At 39.8% G+C, this 23,751-nt stretch overlaps 1 protein-coding gene across 1 annotated transcript; it reads left to right on the top strand.

The window, feature by feature from the left end:
- On the top strand, window positions 18,405–23,478 carry LOC109229165 (dynamin-related protein 5A). The gene is made up of 8 exons (XM_019394511.1): window positions 18,405–19,048; window positions 19,577–19,768; window positions 19,849–20,055; window positions 20,437–20,865; window positions 21,058–21,285; window positions 21,357–21,552; window positions 21,931–22,612; window positions 23,040–23,478. The coding sequence occupies exons 1-8, from the start codon at window positions 18,704–18,706 to the stop codon at window positions 23,224–23,226; spliced, it is 2,466 nt and encodes an 821-aa protein (XP_019250056.1). The 5' UTR covers window positions 18,405–18,703; the 3' UTR covers window positions 23,227–23,478.

Raw genomic sequence — 23,751 nt, 5'->3', positions numbered from 1 at the left:
CAGAACATGTAAATGGAATAGGTCCTCCGATGCACTTTCATGGCTACACGAACACCATAGTAGCAACAAGAGAGGACTTGGCTATGGGACCCCTGCACCTAAGTGGGATCCCAAAAGCAAGTACCTCACACTTCCTGAGAACAAAATTTGCACACACTGTGGTAAAACTGGTCACTATAAAAGTGAATGCATTGCAAAAGAAAAGGCTAGTCAAAAGAATAAAGAATTTGTTTAAGGGAAAAATAGGTTGCCAGGTTGGGCTAAAAAGAATCTGATTTACCCTTTTGCCTATAGAAAGGGACCTAAACTAGTTTGGGTTCCTAAGACTAACCCCTGATTTCCTTTCGCGGGTCCAAGTGAAGGGGAGCAACCAAATATGGTACATGGATAGTGGCTGTTCAAAGCATATGACAGGAAGCAAGAACCAGTTCCTTTCACTTGAGGACCTCAAAGGAGGTAATGTCTCCTTTGGAAATGGGAAGAAAGGTGAGATCATTGGGGTTGGAAAGGTAGGTAAGACTGATTTTCACTCTATTGAGAATGTCTACTTGATAGATGGCCTAAAGTATAGTCTAATCAGTGTATCACAATTATGTGATAAAGGTAACTTGGTAGCATTCACCACTACCAAATATTTTGTGATTAATCTTACCATTGACAAGATTGTTTTGCAGGAAAAAAGAGTAAACAATACATGCATTGTAGATTTGTCCACACTTTCAGAAAATGAACTCACTTGCTTAAGTGTGTTGGACAATGATCCGCTCCTTTGGCACAAGAGACTTGGACATGCAAGTCTGATTCAACTCAACAAATTAGTCTCCAAGGATCTGGTGATAGGGCTGCCTAACATCAAGTTCAAGGAAGACAAAGTTTGTGAGGCTTGTGCAAGGGGGAAGCAGGTAAGATCCTCTTTTAAATGCAAGAAAATGGTAAGCACCACCAGAACGATGGAACTGGTCCATATGGATCTCTGTGGTCCAATGAGAACATTTAGCAGAGGTGGTAAAAGATATGTGATGGTGCTTGTTGATGATTACTCTAGGTTTACTTGGACATTGTTTTAACATCTAAAGATGAAGCATTTGACATGTTTACTTCTTTTGTTAGAAAAACTCAGAAACAACTAGGTAATCATCTTGCATCAATTAGGTCTGATCATGGAACTGAATTTGAAAATGCTAAGTTTGCTGAATTTTTGCATGCTACATCATAAATAGTTGCATGACTAGACCTCTTGTTAAGAAGATTCCCTATGAGTCACTTAAAGGGAGAAAGCTAAATATATCCCATCTTAGGGCATTTAGATGCAAGTGCTTTGTGCACAATAATGGCAAAGACTCCCTAGGTAAGTATGATCCCAGAAGTGATGAGGGAGTATTCTTGGGATATTCTTCACATAGTAAAGCTTATAAGATATACAGTACAAGAACTATGTGTGTAGAAAAAAGTGTATATGTTATTTTATTTAAAAACTAACATTCTTTTTGAGAGGCAGGAACAAGATAATGAAGAGATTGGGCTGATAAGAAATTCAAATGGTGAAACCACAGTCCATCGTGAATATGCACCACAGGAAGGAACATGTGATGGAACAGGTCCTTCCACCCAGGGCAACATGACAGGGGGAACTAACAAGAGAGGAACTGATCCTCAAACCTCGAGGGAACCTGTCCATGAGTCTATTCCTCAGTAACAAAACCAGGAAGGAACATCCAAAGAAATTGACACTCCTATTGCAACATCCACGAAATTGGATATAGATGAACCTGGTTCATCTGTTGATCAGAAGTTGTAGAGGGGAATGATTGGTTCTCTTTTGTATCTTACTGCTAGCAGACCTGACATTATTTTCAGTATAGGTCTTTGTGCTCGATTTCAGGCATATCCAAGAAAGTCTCACTTGACTGCTGTCAAGAGAATTTTGAGATACTTGAAAGGCACCACTGACCTTTGCCTTTGGTATCCAAAAGGTAGTAATTTTAACCTAGTGGGATATGCTGACGCTGATTATGCAGGTTTCCTTGTGGATAGGAAGAGCACCTCAGGTATGGCACACTTCCTTGGTTCATGTCTTGTGTCATGGGCTACTAAAAAGCAAAATTCAGTGGCCTTATCTACTGCTGAAGCTGAGTATGTTGCTGCTGCTTCATGTTGTGCTCAATTGTTGTGGATCAAACAACCATTATTGAACTTTGGAATTGATGTTGGTTGCATCCCTATTTTTTGTGATAACACTAGTGCTATTAGTATGACAAAGAAACCGGTTCATCTAAGAGAACTAAGCACATAGATGTTAGGCACCATTTTTTTGAGGGACAACTATGAGAAAGGCTTGATCACTGTGGAGTTTTATGCTACTGACAAGCAAATTGCTGCCATATTCACAAAAGCCTTAAGTAGAGATCACTTTGAGAGGAACGGGTTGGAATTAGGGATGATTAAGATCACCTAAAAGGACCAGTTCAAGGTTAAACGAAAAAAATGAAAAAAAAATTTGGTTAGAAAGTCTGTAAATTGTGTATAAGTAGATTAAATCTTGCTCAGTTTCATACTTTCCATAGTATACTCTTGTGCCATGTGTTAAAATGACTCATTAATCTCTAATGATATTTTCTCTATTTTGGCAAATTTAGACTCACACAAGAGAATTATCAGTGAAAAACTGGTTCATCAAGATAACACGGTATGTTTTCTACACTCTGCATAGTTTGAAATAACTATATTTGGATCATGAGCAGAGTCCTACCAAATACCAAACTCCTTTTGGACCTATCAGTTACAAGTGAACCAGTCCCGTTCAAAAGAGTCCCAACCGAATGGAAGTACCTAGATTCTAGGGATACACTCCAATGTCTCTTCAAAGCTGAATTTCAGTTTGATTAAAACTTCTAAGAGTCTGAAAAGCTGTAGATACCCCATCAATTATTCCTCTACATATTGATCAGCTTTAGTGTATTCCTTACTTCATCTCTCTCAAGCCGTCAAAAACTCTCATTCTTCTTTCATCTTCCAAACACAATCTAATTCTCTTCTCTTCCATACCCTAGCCCAGATATGTCGAACACCTCTGAAAATCCTTCATCACCACCACAGGAAACCACTTCCACACTTTCTACAACACCAATCTCTAAGAAAAGTAGAGTAAAGATGATGACTCGTAAGATTGTCGCTGAAGGAGAGCAGATCAAGAAAATAAACAAGCAATTGAAAGCAGGTAGGGAAGAAGAATCCTAGAAATCTGAAGATTCATTTAAGTCTGCTACTAAGGGGGAAGAAAGTAGGTCTTCCGAAACTGAACAGGTATCTTCTGCTTCTAAAGTTACTCCTGAAACAATTTCTGAAGTTCCTGCAAATTTGGAGAACAGATTTGTGCTGGTAGGATCTATAGCAGGTGTTGAGACTAAAGAATCTGGAGAAGTTGGTGGTAAAAATAAAAAGGGAAAAGAAAAAGAGAGCAAGGGTGCTAGGAGTGCTGTGAGGGGAAAGGGTAAAAGAGTGGTTGATTCTTCACCCACTCCTGTTGGTCTAACAAAAGAAACTAGTGCAATGGTTGTTTGGGGAGAGGAATTTACTGAAATAGAAGAGAGTGTGAGCAAAACAGGGGGAAGTGGGTCTGGCGAAGCTGCTGAGAGGTTGGTTCAACTTGGGAAAAATATAGATGAACCTGTTCCATCTGAACAGGAAACCCTCGCGGACCTACTGATAAAGTTATCAATGGCACCAAAACTCATGCCATTCCCTATAGTTTCATTCTCACAACTGTGCTTGCACATTTCAAGGTACCTATGAAGAAGTGGGAGGTTAGTACAAGAAAGGATCATTTTGGGGTTAATACTCTGCTTGCTTGTGATTATGAAGTCAATGTCACTCCTAAAGAACCTAGTTCATCTAAAAGGACACCTATCAATAGCAAGGTCAGAGCTCTATTACAAGAGAGTGAGGCAAAGGATGCTGAGATTGAAAAGCTAAAGAAGAGGTTGGTTGAGGTGGAGACTAAGAGAGATGCTCTCAAAACTGAGCTGGCAAGAGAAAAAAAAAGGAAGAATGATGGCATTCTTTAAGGTATGCTGAAACTCCTCCAAGTCAAAATCCAAGCACCTAGTTCTTCCAAGCCTTAAATCCTAGCCTATTGTAGATCAACCAGTTACCCAGTTCAGGACGTTTTGTTTCTTTTGTTCATGGTTTCAGTATTTTTATTTCTTCTTATGCTTTGTGGTAGAATCTATCAATCATCAATAAAATTCACTGTTTTTGCTCTAACTGTTTGTTTATATTTCTTTGATGGTTAAAATTCTTAGCTTGATCTATGATGACTAATCCATAATTGCATTTGAAGTAGCCCCAGTGGCCATGAGTAAGCTTTAAATTTGTTTATCTCACATTTTTTATGCAACTTTTCGATGATGCCAAAAGGGGGAAAAAAGGTTGTGCTTTAAACAAGTGATGTTTACACTTTGAACGGTGATGTTTATAACCTAATGTACCTGGTCCTTAATGATAAGTGATAAAAAGGAAAAATGTTTCTAACATTATGTTCATGTTGAGCTGAGTTGAAACAGGGCCTAAGCTTATGTAAAGCACAGAGTTTGTCATCATCAAAAAGGGGGAATTTGTTGGCCCAATTAAAGGTTAGTTTTGAAGACTGACAAAGGAACTCAGGATGAACCAGGTCCATCAGTCAGGTGCACAATAACGGGCAGATTAGAGCATGTGGGGTACACGTGAATGAGATAAGCTTAACTTGGTATATTTAATATCTCCTGATCGAAAAGGTTGCATAATTGATAAGGAGAAGGACTCCTTAATCAAAGAGAACACTATCCAAGATAGGGAAGGAGTTAGAAGTTGAAATCAACTAGAACTCTTCCATCAAGGAAGAGTTGTATCAGAACTCTAATTATTTCTTCATCTACTAACTCTATAAATTGCAGGATGTTCTCACATTAAAGTGTTGCACAAAAACGCAGAAGTTAAACGTGAATTGGGAGCAAAATAGCAAGGCTTTTTGCAAGCAGTTCGTGTGTGATTCAAGTGTGCAAACCTGAAGCTACATGAACCAGATTGAAGAACCAGCTCCATAAAGAGTTTTATGTGTCTTTCTTTATTTCTAGTTCAATTGTAGTAGGTGTTTTAAAGTTGTACCTTTCCAGCTTTCATAGAAGCAATTGTATTAGGTACTTTCAGTATTCAAGTTAGAGTTAACTTGAAGGTGTCGCAACAGTTGAGGCTGTGTGCTACACTGGGATTAGAGTTTAATCCTTAGGTTTACAAGAGTTTTGTAAATGCTATTTTGGCTCAGTGATTTTAGTGGAAGTTTGGGAAAATCCTACTGAGTAGTAGGTCGTGGTTTTTTCACCTTTTGAGCCAGGTATTTTCCACATAAAAATCTATATGTTCTTTATTTTATGTACTCTTAATTCCGCAAACAGTAGTAGTAAGTACACCTAGAAGAACCAGGTTCTTCTAGAGCGAAAATTGGGTACCACACAAATCACCCCCCTCTTGTGTGGTATTGATGTTAAGAAAATCACTAAGCATTGCCATGTGCTTGGGAGAAAAGAACTTGAAAATGAATTTCTCGGCCAATTATTCCCATGTATGGATAGAATGAATTGGCAACCGCTCTAACCAATTCAAGGCCTTCCCCCATAGAGAGAAATGAAATAGCCTCAACCTCAAAGCGTCCTCAGAGACGTTTGTCTGTTTACTCCCCCAGCAAGTGTCAACAAACCCTTTCAAGTGCTTGTACGCTTTTTGATTCGAAGCCCCGGTGAAGAATTCCTGTTGTTCCAACAACGTAAGCATAACATTTGTGATTTGATAATTTCCTGCCCTGATGCGAGGCGGGACTATGGCACTTGCATATCCTTCATTTGGCAACACCCGGTGTGTCGCCGCTCTTGGAGGGGGTGGAGGTGGAACGAGAACGTTGTCTCGAGGCGGCCGGACTCGTCTATTTGCTTGAGGTTCAAGATGAACCTCATCAACTTGGTCATCATCCCCGTCATCCCCCAATGGAACGTTTTCTAAGAGGATCATTGTTGTTGAGATCCATTGTATCACCTACAATTGTTTCACGAAAAGATTAGTAACCCGGAAGGAAAGGAAGACAAATTACACACAAAACCAAATATATAGCTTAATCCATTTTTAGCTCCCCGACAACAGCGCCAAAAATTAATGTCGCCCAAGTTCAAACCTCAAATTGGGGTTGTGAAGTAGTCGATGCAATTATAATTACCCAACTAGGAGTCGGGATCGAATCCACATGGAGTGTAGATGGGATTATGGCTGTCCAACAGGACGGGACGGGACAACATTTAAGCGGGACGGTGGCTCGACGGGACGAAACGGTCGTCCCATCCCGTCCCGCTAACAAACGGGATGGGACGGGACGGAACGGGACGGGTTCGTGGGCCTTAAGTGTATTTTTTTTATAAAAAAAACGTCTAATTTTTTGAAAATTACTATGTTTTTAAAGTTTGCAACGGCTAGATTTTTGACTTATTTAATAAACTTAAATGTTACTATGTTAGTATGTTAAAACGAAAATTAGAAAACTAAGTAAAGAATTATAAAATATTAAAACAAAAGACTTGTAATGAAATAGTAAATATAAATTTATAATAGAGTTATAATTTATTTAATATAATTTTAAAGTATTAACTATTAAGTAACTAAGACAATTCATAAAAATAATTCATCGCTTAGAGCCTTTTATTTTATTAATAGAACTTTCAAATCTCAAATACAAATATAATTCTTTTGAAGAGCACCTAATCTACGCAGCCACCTTCTAGGAAGGGTTCTGTTTGAACTAGGCCTCTTAGTAGCCAATTACAAATTATCATACTAATATTTGTAAGCTCCTATATAGCTTCTTTGTAACTTATCAATAATATCTCTTGGACATTCTACTGGAATTGGCAATGTTGATTGATGTTCCATGAGCTCCATGCCGTCATCGCTCCCAGTGGTAAGTATCTCATTGTATTCTTCTTCTTCCCTAGTGGTTAGTTTTTCAAAACCAAGATTTCTTCTTTCTGAATTAATCCAATCTCTGAATAAGACGGAAATCTCTAGACTGTCCTCCGCTAATGAATGTCTATGATCTCCAATTTGAAATCTTGCCGCGCTAAAAGCACTCTACGATGCTACTGATGATGCTTGAATAGCCAGGATATCTCGGGCCATAATTGAAAGTGTTGGAAAAGCCTTGCCACGCTCCCTCCACCATGACAAAAGTTGTTCCTTGCCTTCTTCGTCTTTAATATTTTCCAATCCTTGATTAAGATAAGAATCAAGTTCATCATCAATAGAGGAATCAAAACCTGTTATATCATCCATATCTTCCCATAAAACTTTTGCTCCAGACTTAGAAGTAGAAGGAGCAGTTTCAGTACTAGTTGTATCTATAGATTTATATTTATTAAACATTGATCTAGCATAAGAATATATGCTAGCTTGGCAGTTTTCGAGAGATGGTTGTTCATTTTCTTGAATTTCTAAATTCTCATAAATTTTACGAACAAGTTCCTTTGCACCTCTTAGTTTTAAAGATGGGTTAAGTAGAGTAGAAATTAAATAAACTTCGGGAATAGGGAAAAAATGCTTTTTAAATTTTAAAATCATTTCTTTAATGGCTGGTGAATAAGTTGAATTTTTTTTATACTTCCCAAATACAACAGAAAGTCCACAAATATACCATAATATTTGTGTAATAGTTGGATAATATATACCAAAAAATTGTTTTGTAGCATAATAAAATTTTTCTAAAAATTTAGTAAGCTCTCTGATCTCATCCCAATCAGATCAACAATTTGATCAACAGGGTAAAAAGCATTATGCATATTAAATACCTTTTGGATGGGCACCCGATAATCATAAGCAATTGTAAGCATTTCATAAGTAGAATTCCACCTAGTACAAACATCTTTTGGAACTTTTCTAAATGGAAGGCCAGCACTAGCACATTGTTGAGCAAATTCACGAATTCTACTTTGTTTATGAGCACGAAAAATATAGCCACAAGCATGTTGTATTTTACTACAAGCATCAGAAAATAAATTAAGACCATCTTTTACAACCAAGTTAAAAATATGGCATGCACATCTAACATAAAAAATTATTGGATTAATTGGACAAAGTCTAGATTTTAAGCTATTTGCCGCGGTTGTGTTAGCAGAAGCATTATCTAAGGTGATAGTTAGAACTTTATAACGAGTCCATAAAAATCAAGTATTTGTAGAACAGTAGTTGCAATATATGCTCCAGTGTGTTTTGAATCAACAAATTTATAACCAATAATACGTTTTTGCAAGTTCCGGTGATGATCAACCCAATGACATGTAACAATTAAATAATCACAACCATTAGGACTACGACCTATATCAGATGTGATAGACACTTTACAATCTAAGTGAAAAAATACACAACGAATATACTGAAGATATTCAGTTTGAAATTTAAAAACATCATTTCTAACCGTGGTCTTAGGAAAACCTTGAAAAGCAGGGTTATAAGTTTCTTGTATATAATGCACAAAAGCAGGGTGAGAAGGAAAAGTAAAAGGTAAGCCACAGACAGCCACCATTTTTGCTAAGTTCTCACGATCTCTATCTTTGTTATATTTGCGTAAAACATGACCAGAAGCAAGGTCAAGTTGTTGTTGAATTTGAATAGAACCAGATCCGCTAGGAGTGCCAGAACTGATGGTAGGATCTATAATTTTTCCGGCTTCTATGTTAGCTTGTATCCATAAATCTTTGTGAGCACTTCTTAAGTGTCTAGTTAAACCCCCCGTCCCACCACTTACTGAGTGTGCAAATTGTTGCTTACATTTTTCACAGATAGCACGATGATTGACTTTATCATGTTTAAAAAATTTCCATACAAGTGATGTTTTGGGACGTTCAACCTTAGGCTTACCCCTTACAGGGGGTACAGGGGGTAAAGCTCCAGACTGAGATTGACTCTGAGTTGGAGCTTGTGTTGCGGGACTAGTGGGTGTTTCATCTAATTCTTCTTCCTCATTTTTTTCGTCCTCACTTTCTTCATCCTCAAAAAAAATATCATTGCCAAATTGTCTTTGTAAAGTTTCATGATCTAATTGTTCTCCGACATGAACATCATAAAATGTGGGGGGTTGGGAAAATGAAGTTTCATCAACATGAGTCATTTCATCAATATGCTTTCTAACTCTAGGGGGTCTAGGAGAAGGGTTAGGATTAGGATTACTACTACTTTCACCTTTACTACTTTTTTTACTACTTTTTTTTAAAAATACCAAATATATTTTTAGGTGCCATAATTTAAATACGAAACTAAATTAAAAAAGCTAACACAAATATTAAACACACAAATGAAATAGAAAATATAACACGTAAAGTAAACACAAAAATTAAGCACTAAAATGATACGCAAAAATTATATATTAAAATTAGGAGATGGAACGAGTGCACCGTGATTAAATATTGAAACTTGAAGAAATTGCCCGAAATATTGCTCCAAATACTTGACGAATTAATTTGAAGCTTGAAAGTTGCTCCAAAAAATTTGCCCAAATACTTGAAAGTTGAAAGATATCACTTGATAGTAACAATATTGAGAGAATAATATAGAATATTAGAATGTAAGATATTTGAGAGAGAAGATTGATTTTTTGTGGGAAAAAATGAAGAAGAATGGGGGGTATTTATAGTAGAAAATAGGGTCAAAGTGTCAAATATTAAACTTAGGGGTTATATTAAAAGTTTGGGGGGGAGAGGGGGGGGGGGTTTGGGGTGTTTATAGGGCCAAAGTATAATTTAATAAACTTAGGGGTTATATTAAAAGTTTGGGGGGGAGGGTGTAGGGGCTGTTTGGACCGTTGGCAACGGCTATTTTTGCCATTTAAGCCGTTGCCCAACGGCTAGTTTTAAAAAAAAAAAAAAACTGGCGGGACGCGGGACGGGACGGGACGAAACGGGACGGGACAAACGGGACGAAATGGCCGTCCTGTCCCATCCCGTGTCCCGTTTAACATTGGCCCATCCCATTTAACTTGAAGCGGGACGGGACGGGACCGGGACGGGACGGGACCGGGACGGGACGCTGGACGGGACGGGCCGGCCCGTCCCGTTGGACAGCCATAGATGGGATTAGGTATATACTCGGACTAAGCGTGTAATGTGTCCAAAAATGCACTTCCACATATTTTGTTATTTTTGTCTACTTTTAGATTAGGCTATTGTTTGCAAATATAAAATATGAAACTAGAGAATAATATTTTTGTGGTTGTTTTTCAAATTGTAAAAGATCTAGGGTTGTGACTTCCACCTAGGTGGTTGCGTAACGGGTTGTGGGCTTTAGAGCGAGTTTTGTTGGTCGGGGCATAATATAACAATCAACACAAAATTACCCACTAAATACCTCTCGGTAATAGAGTGATTTTGCCCAATTTGGCTTTCTCAAGCCGAAATGGGTAATTCACAAAACAGTTGATAGATGCTCAAGTCGGGTTTTACTATCTCTAGATTCAACCCTTTAATTGGGACTATCAATATCTTGAGTTCACCCCAATTTCTTGTTAGCCAAGTTTTCCTAGACTCAATATCTCTTTCTCAAGTAGAGACTAAGTCAATTAGGCATGAATAAATGTTTGCAACCATTAATTCTTAAATTAAAGCAAGAACTAGGCTAAATATTACATACCCAACCTTAAACAAGCCCTAAATTAAACACCCATTAGGTACCCACACTAGGGTTGGGTCACAACCCTAGCTAGAAATTTAGCTACTCATAGATAAAAATGAAGAAATTAAAGAAGAGAAGATGATTAAAATCATATTGAATGATAAATAGATGAAAATCTAAGTTTAATCACTAAAGTAAGCTAAAGTTGCTAAAACCAGTAAAGAAAAACGTCTACAAACTTTCAGATGTTCAAACTTAACCTAATTTTGACAAAAAAAGACTACTTATACGCAGCTAAAAATTTCGGAAAAAATTGCCCTTTCAGAGGTTCTGCGGCTGCATAATTCTGTGTGCGGTCCGCACTTTGAAGTTGAGCTTGACAGGAGGTACTTCTGCGGCCGCACAATTCTGAATTGCGGCCGCACGTCTTCAAATTCTGCGGACCGTACATTTCTGAGTGCGGCTGCACTCTGGACTTCTGCGGCCGCATAATAATAGTGCGGTCCGCACTTCTTGATGGACTTCAAGTTACAACTCTCTGATCTTCCTCTTTTGCGGCCACACAATTATTGTGCGGTCCGCACATTGCAAAGTAGCACTGTCAAAATTCCTTCACATTCTGCGGCCGCACTCAATATTCTGCGGTCCGCACTTTGCCACTTTTTGCTTGGTTTTAGTCTTTGTCCAAAAATACTCCTTCTTTAGTTGAATTTCATCATGTTGACTCATTTTCCAATACTCCTACAGGTAAGTACATTTTATCAGTTTTCAGCTAAAACGAAAGTAAAAGGGTGCAAATAAGTAGTCAAAATCCCTACTTATCATTGCCCCAGTGCTGGACTTCGAAGTTGTGCGATTCGCCCAAAGGACTTCGGGCAGGACTTCTCTCCATTTTTCTTTGGCGTCGGTCAACTTTTTCTTTAGGTATTGCATTATGGTTTTGTTGGTTGATTCGGCTTGCCCATTTCCACTAGGATGATAAGGTGTTGATAAGATCCTTTTGATTTTGAGGCCTTCAAGAAATTTGGTCACCTTGATGCCGACAAACTTTTTTCCGTTGCCATAGGCAATTTCGGATGGTATCCTGAATCGACATACGATATGGTCCCAAATGAAGTCGATGAGTTCTTTTTCCCTGACCTTCTAGTAGTCCTGTGCTTCAATACACTTAGAGAAATAGTCAGTCATAAATAAAACAAATTGAGCCTTACCTGGTGATGATGGAAGAGGGTCGACGATGTCCATCCCCCACTTCATGAATGGCCATGGGGATAAAACCAAATGCAGCAGCTCCCCGAGTTGATGAATCATCGGAGTATGTCTTTGACATTTATCATATTTTTGCACAAATGCCTTTGCATCTTTTTCCATATCAATCTAGTAATAGCCGGGTGTGATTACCTTTCGAACCAGTGATTCGACGCCTGAGTGGTTCCCGCATGTGCCTTCATAGACTTCCCTCAAAACATACTCGATATCATCCGATCCCAGGAATATCGCTAGTGGAACATCGAACATCCTTCTGAGTAAGGGTCCGTCCTCGGACAAGCTAAATCGGGCTGCCTTCGTTCGTAGGGCCCTCGACTCTTTTGGATCTGAAGGAAGTATTCCGCTCTTCAAATACTCTATGTACTTGTTTTTCCAATCCCAAGTCAAGCTTGTGGAATTGATCTTGGCATGGCCTTGTTCGACCACTAACCTCATGAGTTGTACAACTGCCCCCAAATTGAGTTCGTTGTCTGACTGACGAACCTAGGTTTGCAAGGGCATCGGCTTCGCTATTTTGATCTCGAGGCACATGTTGCAAAGTCCATTCTTTGAACCGACATAGAGTTACTTGTAGCTTGTCCAAGTATCTTTGCTTTCGTTCCTCCTGAACTTCAAAGGTCCCGTTAACCTGATTCACAACTAGGAGGGAGTCGCGTTTGGTTTCGATTACCTCTGCTCCCAAGCCTTTGGCTAGTTTGAGACCTCCAATCATGGCCTCATATTCGGCCTCGTTGTTAGTCAATTTTACAGTTCTAATAGATTGTCTAACCACGTTACCTGTAGGTGGTTTCAGCACGATGCCGAGTCCAGACCCCTTTACATTCGAAGCATCGTCCGTAAAGAGGGTCCAGATCCCCGAAGATGTACCAGAGTCGACTAACAATTCTCTTTCAACCTCGCATGCTAGGGTCGACGTGAAGTTAGCCACGAAGTCAGCCAAGATTTGAGACTTGATGGCTGTTCGGGGTCGATACTCAATATCGTACCCGCTGAGTTGCATGCCCCATTTGGCCAATCGCCCCAAAAGCTCGGGTTTGTGCAAAATATTTCAAAGGGGATAAGTTGTTACAACACATATGGGATGACATTGAAAATGTGGTTTTAATTTCCGAGAGGCGCTTATCAAAGCAAGCACTAACTTTTCTAAATGAAGATACCTGGTTTCGGCCTCACCTAAGGTCCGGCTAACATAAATAGATAGGGAATTGCGTACCTTGTTCTTTTCGGACCAAGACTCCACTACCGCTATCTCCGAGAATGCCAAGTACAAGTAAATCTTTTCATCCACTTTTAGGGTATGAAGTAGCGGCGGGCTCGATAAGTACCACTTTAGTTCCTGCAAGGCCCGCTGGCATTCCGGGGTCCATGCAAAATTTCTCTTCTTCCTAAGCAATGAGAAGAATCGGTGACTCCTATCTGAGGACCTCGAAATGAATCGCCCTAGGGAGGCTATGCGCCCCGTTAGCCTCTACTCGGCCTTTTCATTATCTATGACCGTGATATCCTCGACAACTTTGATTTTATCGGGGTTGATCTCGATCCCCCTATTGGACACCATAAAGCTAAGAAACTTTCCTGAGCCAACCCCGAACACACACTTTTCTGGGTTAAGCTTCATATTGTACTTCCTCAGTATATCGAAAGTTCCTGCAAATGCTTCAAATAGTCCTTTGCTCGCAGGGACTTAACTAGCATGTCATCAATATAAACTTCCATTGATTTCCCTATTTGTTGTTCGGACATTCGATTTACTAGGCGTTGATAGGTAGCACCAGCATTTTTTAGTCTGAATGGCATTACATTATAACAGTAGGTGCCATACTTAGTGATAAACGAGGTCTTTTCCTGGTCCTCCGGGTTCATCTATATTTGGTTCTACCCGGAGTAGGCATCGAGAAAACTGAGAATCTCGTGGTCGGTCGTGGCATCGATCATTCGATCGATATAAGGCAAAGGAAAGGAATCCTTGGGCCATGCTTTATTTAGGTATTTGTAGTCGACGCACATCCTAATTTTGTTTCCCTTTTTAGGGACTACTACTACATTCGCTAACCATTCGGGATATTTTACTTCCCGGATGGATCCTATTTTGAGAAGTTTGGTTAACTCATCTTTGATGAAAGCGTGTTTTACCTTGGATTGAGGCCTCCTTTTTTGTTTCACCGGGAAGAAATTTGGGTCCAAGCTTAGTTTATGAGTAGTGATCTCACGTTTGAACCCTGTCATATCGAGATGGGACCAGGCAAAACAACCCATATTAGCTTTAAAAAATTGAATAAGTTTTTTCCTGAGCTCGGGATTTAACCTCGTGCCCAGGTATACCTTTTGATCGGGCAAATGCTCGATCAGTATGATTCGTTCCAGCTCTTCGATCATTGATTTTGTGGTGTCAGAATCATCGGGGATTATGAAGGATCGAGGTATCATATAGTCATCATCCTCGTAAGTTCCCTGCTCCTCCAGTTGGGTCGAGGCTGGTGACTGTGGTTGCTATTTGGCCTCCTATTTTCCCTTCGAATCCGATCCCTTTGCTGATGAAAGTGACGATACTGATATCACTTCATCGATTGAGAACATCTCCTTAGCGGCAGGTTGTTCCCCGTACACTGTTTTGACTCCCTCTAATGTCGGGAACTTCAGAACTTGGTGAAGGGTCGAGGGTATTGCCCTCATGTTATAGAGCCAAGGTCTTACGAGCAGTGCGTTGTACCTCATGTTACCCTCGATCACATGGAACTTTGTTTCTTGGATTGTCCCGGCCACGTTTACTGGCAAAATAATTTCACCTTTGGTGGTTTCGCTTGCCATGTTGAAGTAGTTAAGTACTCGGGCTGCGGGCACAATTTGATCTTGTAGGCCGAGCTGTTCTATGACCCTTGATCAAATAATGTTGGCCGAGCTACCTTGATCAATCAAAACACGTTTAACTTGAATTTTACTTATAAGGAAAGATATTACCAGTGCATCGTTGTGGGGTTGTTCGATCCCTTCTGCATCCTCATCATTGAAAGACAAGGTCCTTTCCACTAAGTAGTCCCGTGTTCGCTTTTCCCTTGTGATTGACACCTTGGTGCGTTTTAATACTGGTCCTTGAGGAATATCGAACCCTCCAACGATCATGTGGATCACGTGTTGTGGCTCCTCCTGCTCGTTCTGCCTACTGGCATATCTATTTTTGAAGTGATTCTTGGCTCGATCGCTTAAGAATTCTCGAAGATGCCCCTCGTTTAATAATCGGGCTGCTTGCTCCCTTAGCTGCCTGCAATCTTCTGTTTTATAACCATGGGTGCCATGATACTTGCATATTTGGTTGGGGTTTCTCTGGGCTAGATCGGTCTGCAAGGGTCGAGGCCATCTAGTATCCTTGATACGTCTGATGGCTGATACGATGGCTGATGCATCTACAATGAAGTTATATTCCGACAATCGTGGAGCTTCTTTGGGCCCGACATCCCTGTCAAAACCACCCTTGCTCATGAGTCCTCGTGAACTTTGACCTAGCTCATTTCTCTTCTCATTCCGTGCAAAGTTTCGTCCAGACTCGCTGCCTCTACGGTCTCCGTTGTACGGTTGATATCGATCTCTATTCGACCTTGGCTCTCGACCAATATCCCTCATGATTCTATCCACCGGTCTGTTAGGATAAACGGACCCTGAAGGAGTTCCTAGTTGATCATCCTCGACCCTGATCTTCAACTGATATCGATTATCTACATCGGCCCAAGTGACAGCTGGGTACTCAATCAAATTTTTCTTCAACTTCTGTGAAGCTATGGAACTCCGAGTGTTGAGACCTTGAGTGAAAGCTTGAACAGCCCAGTCATCGATGACCGAGGCAAATCCATTCTCTCCGTTTGGAACCGAGATACGAACTCCCTGAGCATCTCATTATCTTTCTGCCTTACCTTGAAAAGGTTCGACTTCCTTGTTGCAATTTTAATGGCTCTGGCGTGCGCCTTTACAAAAAAATCTACAAGCATAGCAAACGAATCAATAGAATAAGGCGGTAAGTTACGATACCATATCATGGCACCCTTCGATAGAGTCTTCCCAAATTTCTTCAGCAATACAGATTCAATTTCGTCATCTTCCAAGTCATTTCCTTTGATGGCGCACGTGTACGAGGTGACGTGTTTATTTGGATCAGTCATCCCATTATACTTAGGAGTCTCGGGCATTCGGAACTTCTTGGGAATTGGTTTCGGAGCCGCACTTAAGGGAAAAGGTTTTTGTACAAATTTTTTAGAATCCAGTCCTTTCAATATCAGTGGTGCCCCTAGGATTTGGTCGACCCTGGAGTTATAGGTTTCCACTTTCTTATCATTTTCCTCAATCTTCTTTTCTCCTGTCTCGATTAGCTTCATCAACTCTTCGAGCATTTTTAGGATAGCGGGATTTGTCTCCGATTCCTTCTCATTCGATTTTCTCGAAGTCGATTCGACCCTGTGAACATCTTCTTGGGACGACTCGAGTTCGACCCTGCTCAGCATGTGGTTCTGATTTTGGAGCTGAGATATTGCTGCATGTTGGGCCTGCAACATTTCGAAGATTACCGCAGGCTAATCCCGCCATCTTCACCGCCATGCGCATTCTGAGTAGCTGACCGGGTGCCCCCACAAATGTTGCTTTTGGGATCGACGGCCACATTTTCATTGATGGCTTCGTGTGAACTAACGTCGATTGGGTCTGCAGCCAGAACTCCATCGAGGCCAGCAAGGGTGTAAGGTTTCCTGGTGCAATGTTCTCATTCTCGCCATGGTGGCTGAGATCGTTGTCAATGTGTTGAGGTGCTGACTCAGAGTTTGACATCTTTCAATCCTGTAATCAAAGACACTTCGAAGAATAAGCATAAAATAGTCTGTGTTACGAAAATTTATACCAGGCAATCACTATTATCCTTAGCCCCACGGTGGGCCGCACCAAACTGTTTACCCTTAAAATTGGATAACAACTAAACTTATAAGTGGTTTTAAGGATATGTGATTTCACTTGGCACAAACTGAGAAATATGAGAATTAATGTTAGAAATTAACTGTAAAATAAAGCAAACCAATATAACGAGCGGTTATGGCCTTCGAGCTAGATCACCCTCGGACCACTAGAGTATGCCAATAAAAAGTATGAACTGAACAACAGAGCTTAAGAGAGAAAACGTAATGTATTACTTTGTTATGCGTGAATTTGATCATTACAAAATGATTAGAACCCCCTTTATATAGTAGAGGAATTCTACTTATGGTACAATTCTAAATACAGAAGGAAATCTCATGATTGGCTAAATGTCCGGTCTTGACTCGATACGTGTCGAGATTTCCGCCACGATCCTTGCCCGATCACGGATATCTCGGCTTTCTATTGTTCGGTTCAGTAGGCTTCCTTCGATCTCGCTCGGTCTCTATTTCGCTTCGGTCTCGATCACGGCTGGTCTCGATCTTGATCGATTATCGACTCATGAGCTTAATCCATCTTCGTGCCATGGTTCGATGCAATGCGGGGCCGAGCCTTGGTCAGCCACCTCGATTTCGATTAGCCATACAAAATTAGGGAAGTCCGATTCTAACCGTATACAATATGTTATCACGTATTTATAGATTTATAGAAGGATGAATCCATATAGAGGATTCTAAAGTTGCAATAATTTTTCATTAGATACTTAACTAGGCCTTGTTCCGACTGAATATCTATAGTAGGCCCAGAGTATACCAATTGGATACATTCGATATTGGTTTGAAAATACCTCAAACTCGTGTCTGCAAGTGTTCCTTACAAGGTGTAAGGAATAATTAACAGCGTTCTAAGTGAAATCAACGATTTATTTGGCTAATTATTGACACGCGCTTGAGGTATTTTCAAGCCAGTGCGCAATGTATCTGATTAATACACTTTAGATCTACTATAGATGTTCAATTGGAACAAGTCTTAATTGAGGATTTTAAATAAAAAATTATGTCAACCGTAAGTATCTGCGTAGCCTTTATAGAGTTATTGTAAACATCATGCACGAATAAGATTTTTCCTTACTTTCCGGCCTCTAATAATAATTGCTTTTGGAAGAGCTAATACCTATAGGTTCAAAGTCTGGTTTGCGTGTTGACTAATTATTTTGTTTACTGCTGCTTACCAATCTAGCTTGCTGTCGTCCTGTGGACCATATATTATCTAGCCTATGTACATGCTTTAAATCCAGCTAGTTAGTTAACAAACCTTTAGTTTAAATCAAGTAAAGCGCACACACTTGAAAGGGAGCAAGTGGATTATGGAAAAGTGGATACACAATTTCCGGATTTTATGTAATGATAAATTTGAACGAAATCACTGTTCAAAATCCGGAAAAATATTCCAGTATATTATACTGAAACATTTGCGTGTTGGAGTTCCAGCATAATATGCTGGAAGTTCATACACAAGTGCACCGATCTTCAGTATATTATGCTGGAACTTTCCGTGTTGCAGCAAAATAGTGGCTATTTTTCAATGACTTTGCAAATGCTAGTTATTTTTGAATGACCAGTCCGAAAACGGGCTAGCCCGTGCTACTTTTACCACACAGAAGCAACAAATGGGCCTCAAAATCAGGCCGCCGATGTTTTCACTGGGCCCTCATTTTGGTCCAAAAGCAACAGTTAAGCCCAAGAATCTCAACGTCTACCACTCTACCCCTCCTCCCCCTCGTCAATTCAAATTCAAAATTGATGAAATTGAATCCTCTATTTGGCTCATAGGCTCCTAACTCCTCCATTGTTCCGCTCCATTAACAATGTCTACGACCAATACCTTCCTCAACACACCAACCAAAACCCCTAACAGTACTTCCATTTCCAAGAAACACCACAAGCAGCATGCGTCGGATTCGGGTTCTGAATTCAAGGACCGATTTGAGGCCTACAATCGGCTTCAAGCAGCGGCCGTGGCCTTCGGTGAGAAACTTCCGATTCCTGAAATAGTAGCCATTGGTGGACAGTCCGATGGCAAGAGCTCCCTCCTCGAAGCCCTATTGGGATTCCGGTTCAATGTCCGAGAAGTTGAGATGGGTACCCGTCGCCCTCTCATCTTGCAAATGGTCCACGACCCCACCGCTCTAGAGCCCCGTTGCAGCTTTCAGGTCTGCACAAGTTTTTTTTTCTTTTTAATTTATGTGCACTCTTGAACTCCGCCCTGCCGGAGTTTTGCAAATGGATTTAAGTTATATATAATGACTCTGTATATCATTTTTATACTACCGGTGAACTTAAACTAGTGATAGCAGGTCTGTTACCAATTTTACTAGATTACAGTTAATTCTTATCAAGAGATTTACTTTGTAATTACCTAATAAGTGACATGATTCTGCAAATCTTTTTCACATTGTACGTACATAGAACTTAAACTGTTAGCAAATTATAGTCGGTCTCAAATAGGTAATGAGAAGGGGGTGCAGTAAGTTAACATAGTACCATGAATTATCAATGGAGCGAAATGGATATAGAGAATTCATATAGCTTACCTTTATCCACTACACATCAATTCCAAACTAATCTAGATTGACTTTACGAATTCTGTATCTGTTCAGAATGAGTTAATTGTTGTGTGCTGACTTTAAAAATGGAGGAAATATTGATATTTGGAACATGACTTTTAAATTTTGATGCAGGAGGAGGATTCAGAAGAATATGGAAGCCCTATTGTGCTGGCCTCTGCAATTGCAGATACCATAAAGTTTCGGACTGAATCACTTTTGAAAAGGACTAGAGCTGCAGTCTCTTCAAAGCCCATTGTCATGAGAGCAGAATATGCCCATTGTCCTAATCTTACCATCATCGATACACCTGGCTTTGTTCTAAAAGTAAGTTATGCGTCATTGAATATACAACCAATCAAATGGTAGCACACATGTTGGAGTGACTGATTATATTCTTCTGGCAGGCGAAGAAGGGCGAACCAGAGAGAACACCTGATGAGATCTTATCCATGGTGAAGTCATTAGCCAGTCCGCCCCATCGAATTATTCTGTTCCTTCAGCAGAGCAGTGTGGAATGGTGCTCATCTTTATGGCTCGATACCATTCGAGAGATTGATCCAACCTTTAGGAGGACAGTTATTGTTGTCTCCAAATTCGATAATCGGCTCAAGGTATAAAGGCCAAAGTTTTCTTGACTTGCGCTTGAACTTGTCAAATGTTGTTTTTAATATTGATGATAAGAAGTTTTTGCATATGCTCTAATGTATCAGTAGATGTTAACTTTAATAGATAAATAAATTATTTGATGAGAACTGAGATTTCTAAAATGCAAATGCAAAATCATTGTGTTCTTTTTTTAAATGAAGCTGGGAAAATTTATCTCCTAGATTATTGGAGAAGTATACCTGTATAGTGACTAATTATCAATGATATTCCTCTGATAATATAACATACTTGGTACATTTTGCCTTCTTTTTTCCTATATAATGAGTTGTTTGGGATTGCTTATCCTCTCGTGTACTAGCTATAATTGTGATATAATACATGTTCAGGAGTTTACCGATCGCTGGGAAGTAGATCGGTATTTGAGTGCAAGTGGTTATCTAGGGGAGAATACTCGTCCCTTTTTTGTGGCACTGCCTAAGGATCGAGGCACAATTTCTAATGATGAGTTTCGCCGTCAAATATCTCAAGTGGATGCAGAGATGTTACACTATTTGCGTGATAGTGTTAAAGGTGGGTTTGATGAAGACAAATACAGGTCCTCTATTGGGTTCGGTTGTCTCAGAGATTATTTGGAGGCGGAGCTCCAGAGAAGATACAAAGAAGCTACACCAGCAACACTTGCTCTGCTTGAACAGCGATGTGGCGAAGTCACTGCTGAAATAGCTAGAACAGAGTGCAAGATAAAAGCAACATCTGATGTTGCACATCTTCGGAAATCTGCCATGTTGCACACTGCCGCTTTGTGCAATCATGTGGTTAGTATTTTTCTAAAATCTACGTAATATCTTCACTCGTCATTAGCTTTATGTGTTATCTGTTTAAGGTGTTACTTCCAGAGTATCTGCAACGGACAAGAACTTGGCACTATCTTTTTGCAGTGCTAAGTATAATGTATCTTTCAGGGACGCAAATATTTCTGATTTGGTGTTTCTTGTTGTTTGATAAAGGAGGCACTTATTGATGGTGCAGCAGATCCAGCACCCGAGCAATGGGGGAAAACAACAGAGGAAGAACGGTCAGAGAGTGGTATTGGGAGTTGGCCTAGTGTTACAGTTGATATTAAGCCTCCAAATGCGACCCTTCGTCTTTATGGTGGTGCTGCCTTTGAGAGGGTGATGCATGAATTTCGATGTGCAACATATTCAATTAAATGCCCCCCTGTGTCAAGGGAGAAGGTATTTTCCTTCAAAATAAAAACGCTTTCATATTAGAAATGGGAAATTTAATTTAACATAGTTGGTGACAGGTGGCTAACATTTTGCTTGCTCATACGGGCCGTGGTGGGGGTAGAGGAATTGCTGAGGCAGCTGCAGAGATTGCACGAGCTGCAGCTCGATCTTGGCTTGCTCCTCTTCTTGATACAGCTTGTGATCGTTTGGCTTTTGTTTTGGGCTATCTCTTCGAGATTTCTATTGAGAAAAATCATGGACATGACTCCAACCGTAAGAACTTAAGTCTTATTTCTGTTCCAAGTCTGAGCAACTTCCTGCTTCATTAGACTATTTACTATCTTAGCTGATATTCTCTTTGACGAAATGGATAAGCTGACCTTCAGGAGAATTTAGGCCTCCTGTATTTAGTATTATAGCAAAATCAATCAACTTTTCTTTTCTTGTTTCCGTCGTCCGTTGCTTTAGATTGCATGAAGCAGTAATCAATCTAAAATAACTGATAGTTTTGAAAAGAAAGTTTACCAGTTTATTGAAGCAGAAACAGCTGATGGAGTTCGCTATAATAGCATTCTAATGTTGGAATAGGACGTGCAATTCAATTCTACATTACATAGTGGTTGATTATTTGAATGTCATTTTATAATGCAGACAGACATAGATCAGTGGATATGGATGGATATGTCGGTTTTCATGCAGCTTTAAGGCAATCGTACAACCATTTCATAAAAGATCTATCCAAAGAGTGCAAGCAACTACTACGCCATCATCTTGATTCAGTTACAAGCCCATATTCTCATGTCTGCTACGATAACAACTTCATTGGGAGTTTTAGCTCTGGTGCAAGCTCAATGTACCAATTCAATCAAGCCTCAACTGGTCCATTATGTCTCGACCTATCTGATGGGGGGCCTGCATTGCGCAAAGAAGTTATGAAAGACCAAGAAAACATACCCCCTGAAAAAAATGCTCAGGAAACAACACCTGGAAAAGTTACAGAAAATAGAGAAGCCCTACGAGAATGCCAAATGACTGTGCCCGAGACCCCATCTCCAGACCAACCTTCTGATGGAAATTATGGTATCAAAAGAGAACTTGTAAACTGTGTCGATGTTGGAGCAAGAAAACGCCACCCGAGAATTGCAGGCAATGCTAGAAATTGTGGCCAAAATGGTGAGAGCCTTTTGTTTGGAAATGGGGACAACATATCAAGACCAAGCTCTACTTATGCAGAGATATGCTCCTCAGCTGCACAGCATTTTGCTCGAATACGTGAAGTTCTGGTAGAGCGCAGCGTGGCATCAACATTGAATTCTGGATTTTTAACTCCATGGTACGCTGCTACGTTTCTCTGGCCTCTATTAATTTATTATAATGAGTTCCTATTTTATTTGTTATACGTATCAACTGTGAATTAGCATATAGTTCACTAGATAATTGCTCAACCTCAAGCCGATGTGTCTTGATTGAGATGGTCATATTTGACATAAAAATTAGGAGGAGATCCTAGAGAAGTCTTCCATAAAGAACATAATACATAGGTCCAAAATGCAAAACACATTAGTGTTAACCTTTATATGTATGTGTCCTTGTGGATATGATCTTCTTCAGCTTTACTTCTATGATTAGCGTACATCTTACTATTGGTTTATGACACCACTGTCTTCATTCACATTTCTGTAGAATATTTTTTAGGTAGTATATTTTATTAAGGCGTGTCCAGTAATTAAAAAACTGACGAATATCCTATTTGTGGACAGTCGAGAACGGCTTCTTGTAGCACTTGGGCTGGATTTGTTTGCTGTAAATGATGAACAATTCATGGACATGTTTGTTGCACCTGGAGCTATAGACACTCTAGAAAACGAACGACAATCACTTCAGAAGCGACAGAAAATCCTGCATTCTTGCTTGAATGAGTTCAAAAGCGTGGCTAGAGCACTTTGACAGACACAATTTTCACTTGTTTGTCATGGTTGGCTGACAGCTTATTTGGCTTCACATCTGGTGAATCCAACTCATGCGCGGCAGCGGCTCAGCAACATTTTCATCAAGATAACTTGTCAGCATTTTATTCTCTTTTTATTTCCAGATTCTTTCTGATTATCTTGCTGATCTAAAGTTCTGTTAAGCTCATGTATTAGGTCCTTTGATGATTGAAGTAAACTGCGCATGTATTGGAAACTTTTCAACACCGTACTACTTCCTTGAAAATGATGGTGATGATAATAAGCAAAATAAAAGCGTTGGGTATAAATATAAAAAATGACATCGTTTAAATACCCCAAACAAATAAAGCATTCGTAAGTTCACTGCACTAGGTTGGATAGTACGCTGATTAAAATAACTAAATAAGCATTGAAATCCTACCTTGTGAACGTCATGATATAATCTGAAGTTTACTTTGAACAAATATATAATCTGGTTTTCCACCTCCCCACTATCGCAGTAGCAGAATGCGGTAAAAAAGGG

The sequence above is a fragment of the Nicotiana attenuata genome, chromosome 7 (genome assembly GCF_001879085.1).
Source record: "Nicotiana attenuata strain UT chromosome 7, NIATTr2, whole genome shotgun sequence".
NCBI lineage: Eukaryota > Viridiplantae > Streptophyta > Magnoliopsida > Solanales > Solanaceae > Nicotiana > Nicotiana attenuata.
Note: the sequence above shows the minus strand (reverse complement) of the source record. Positions and strands in the feature narration are given on the sequence as shown.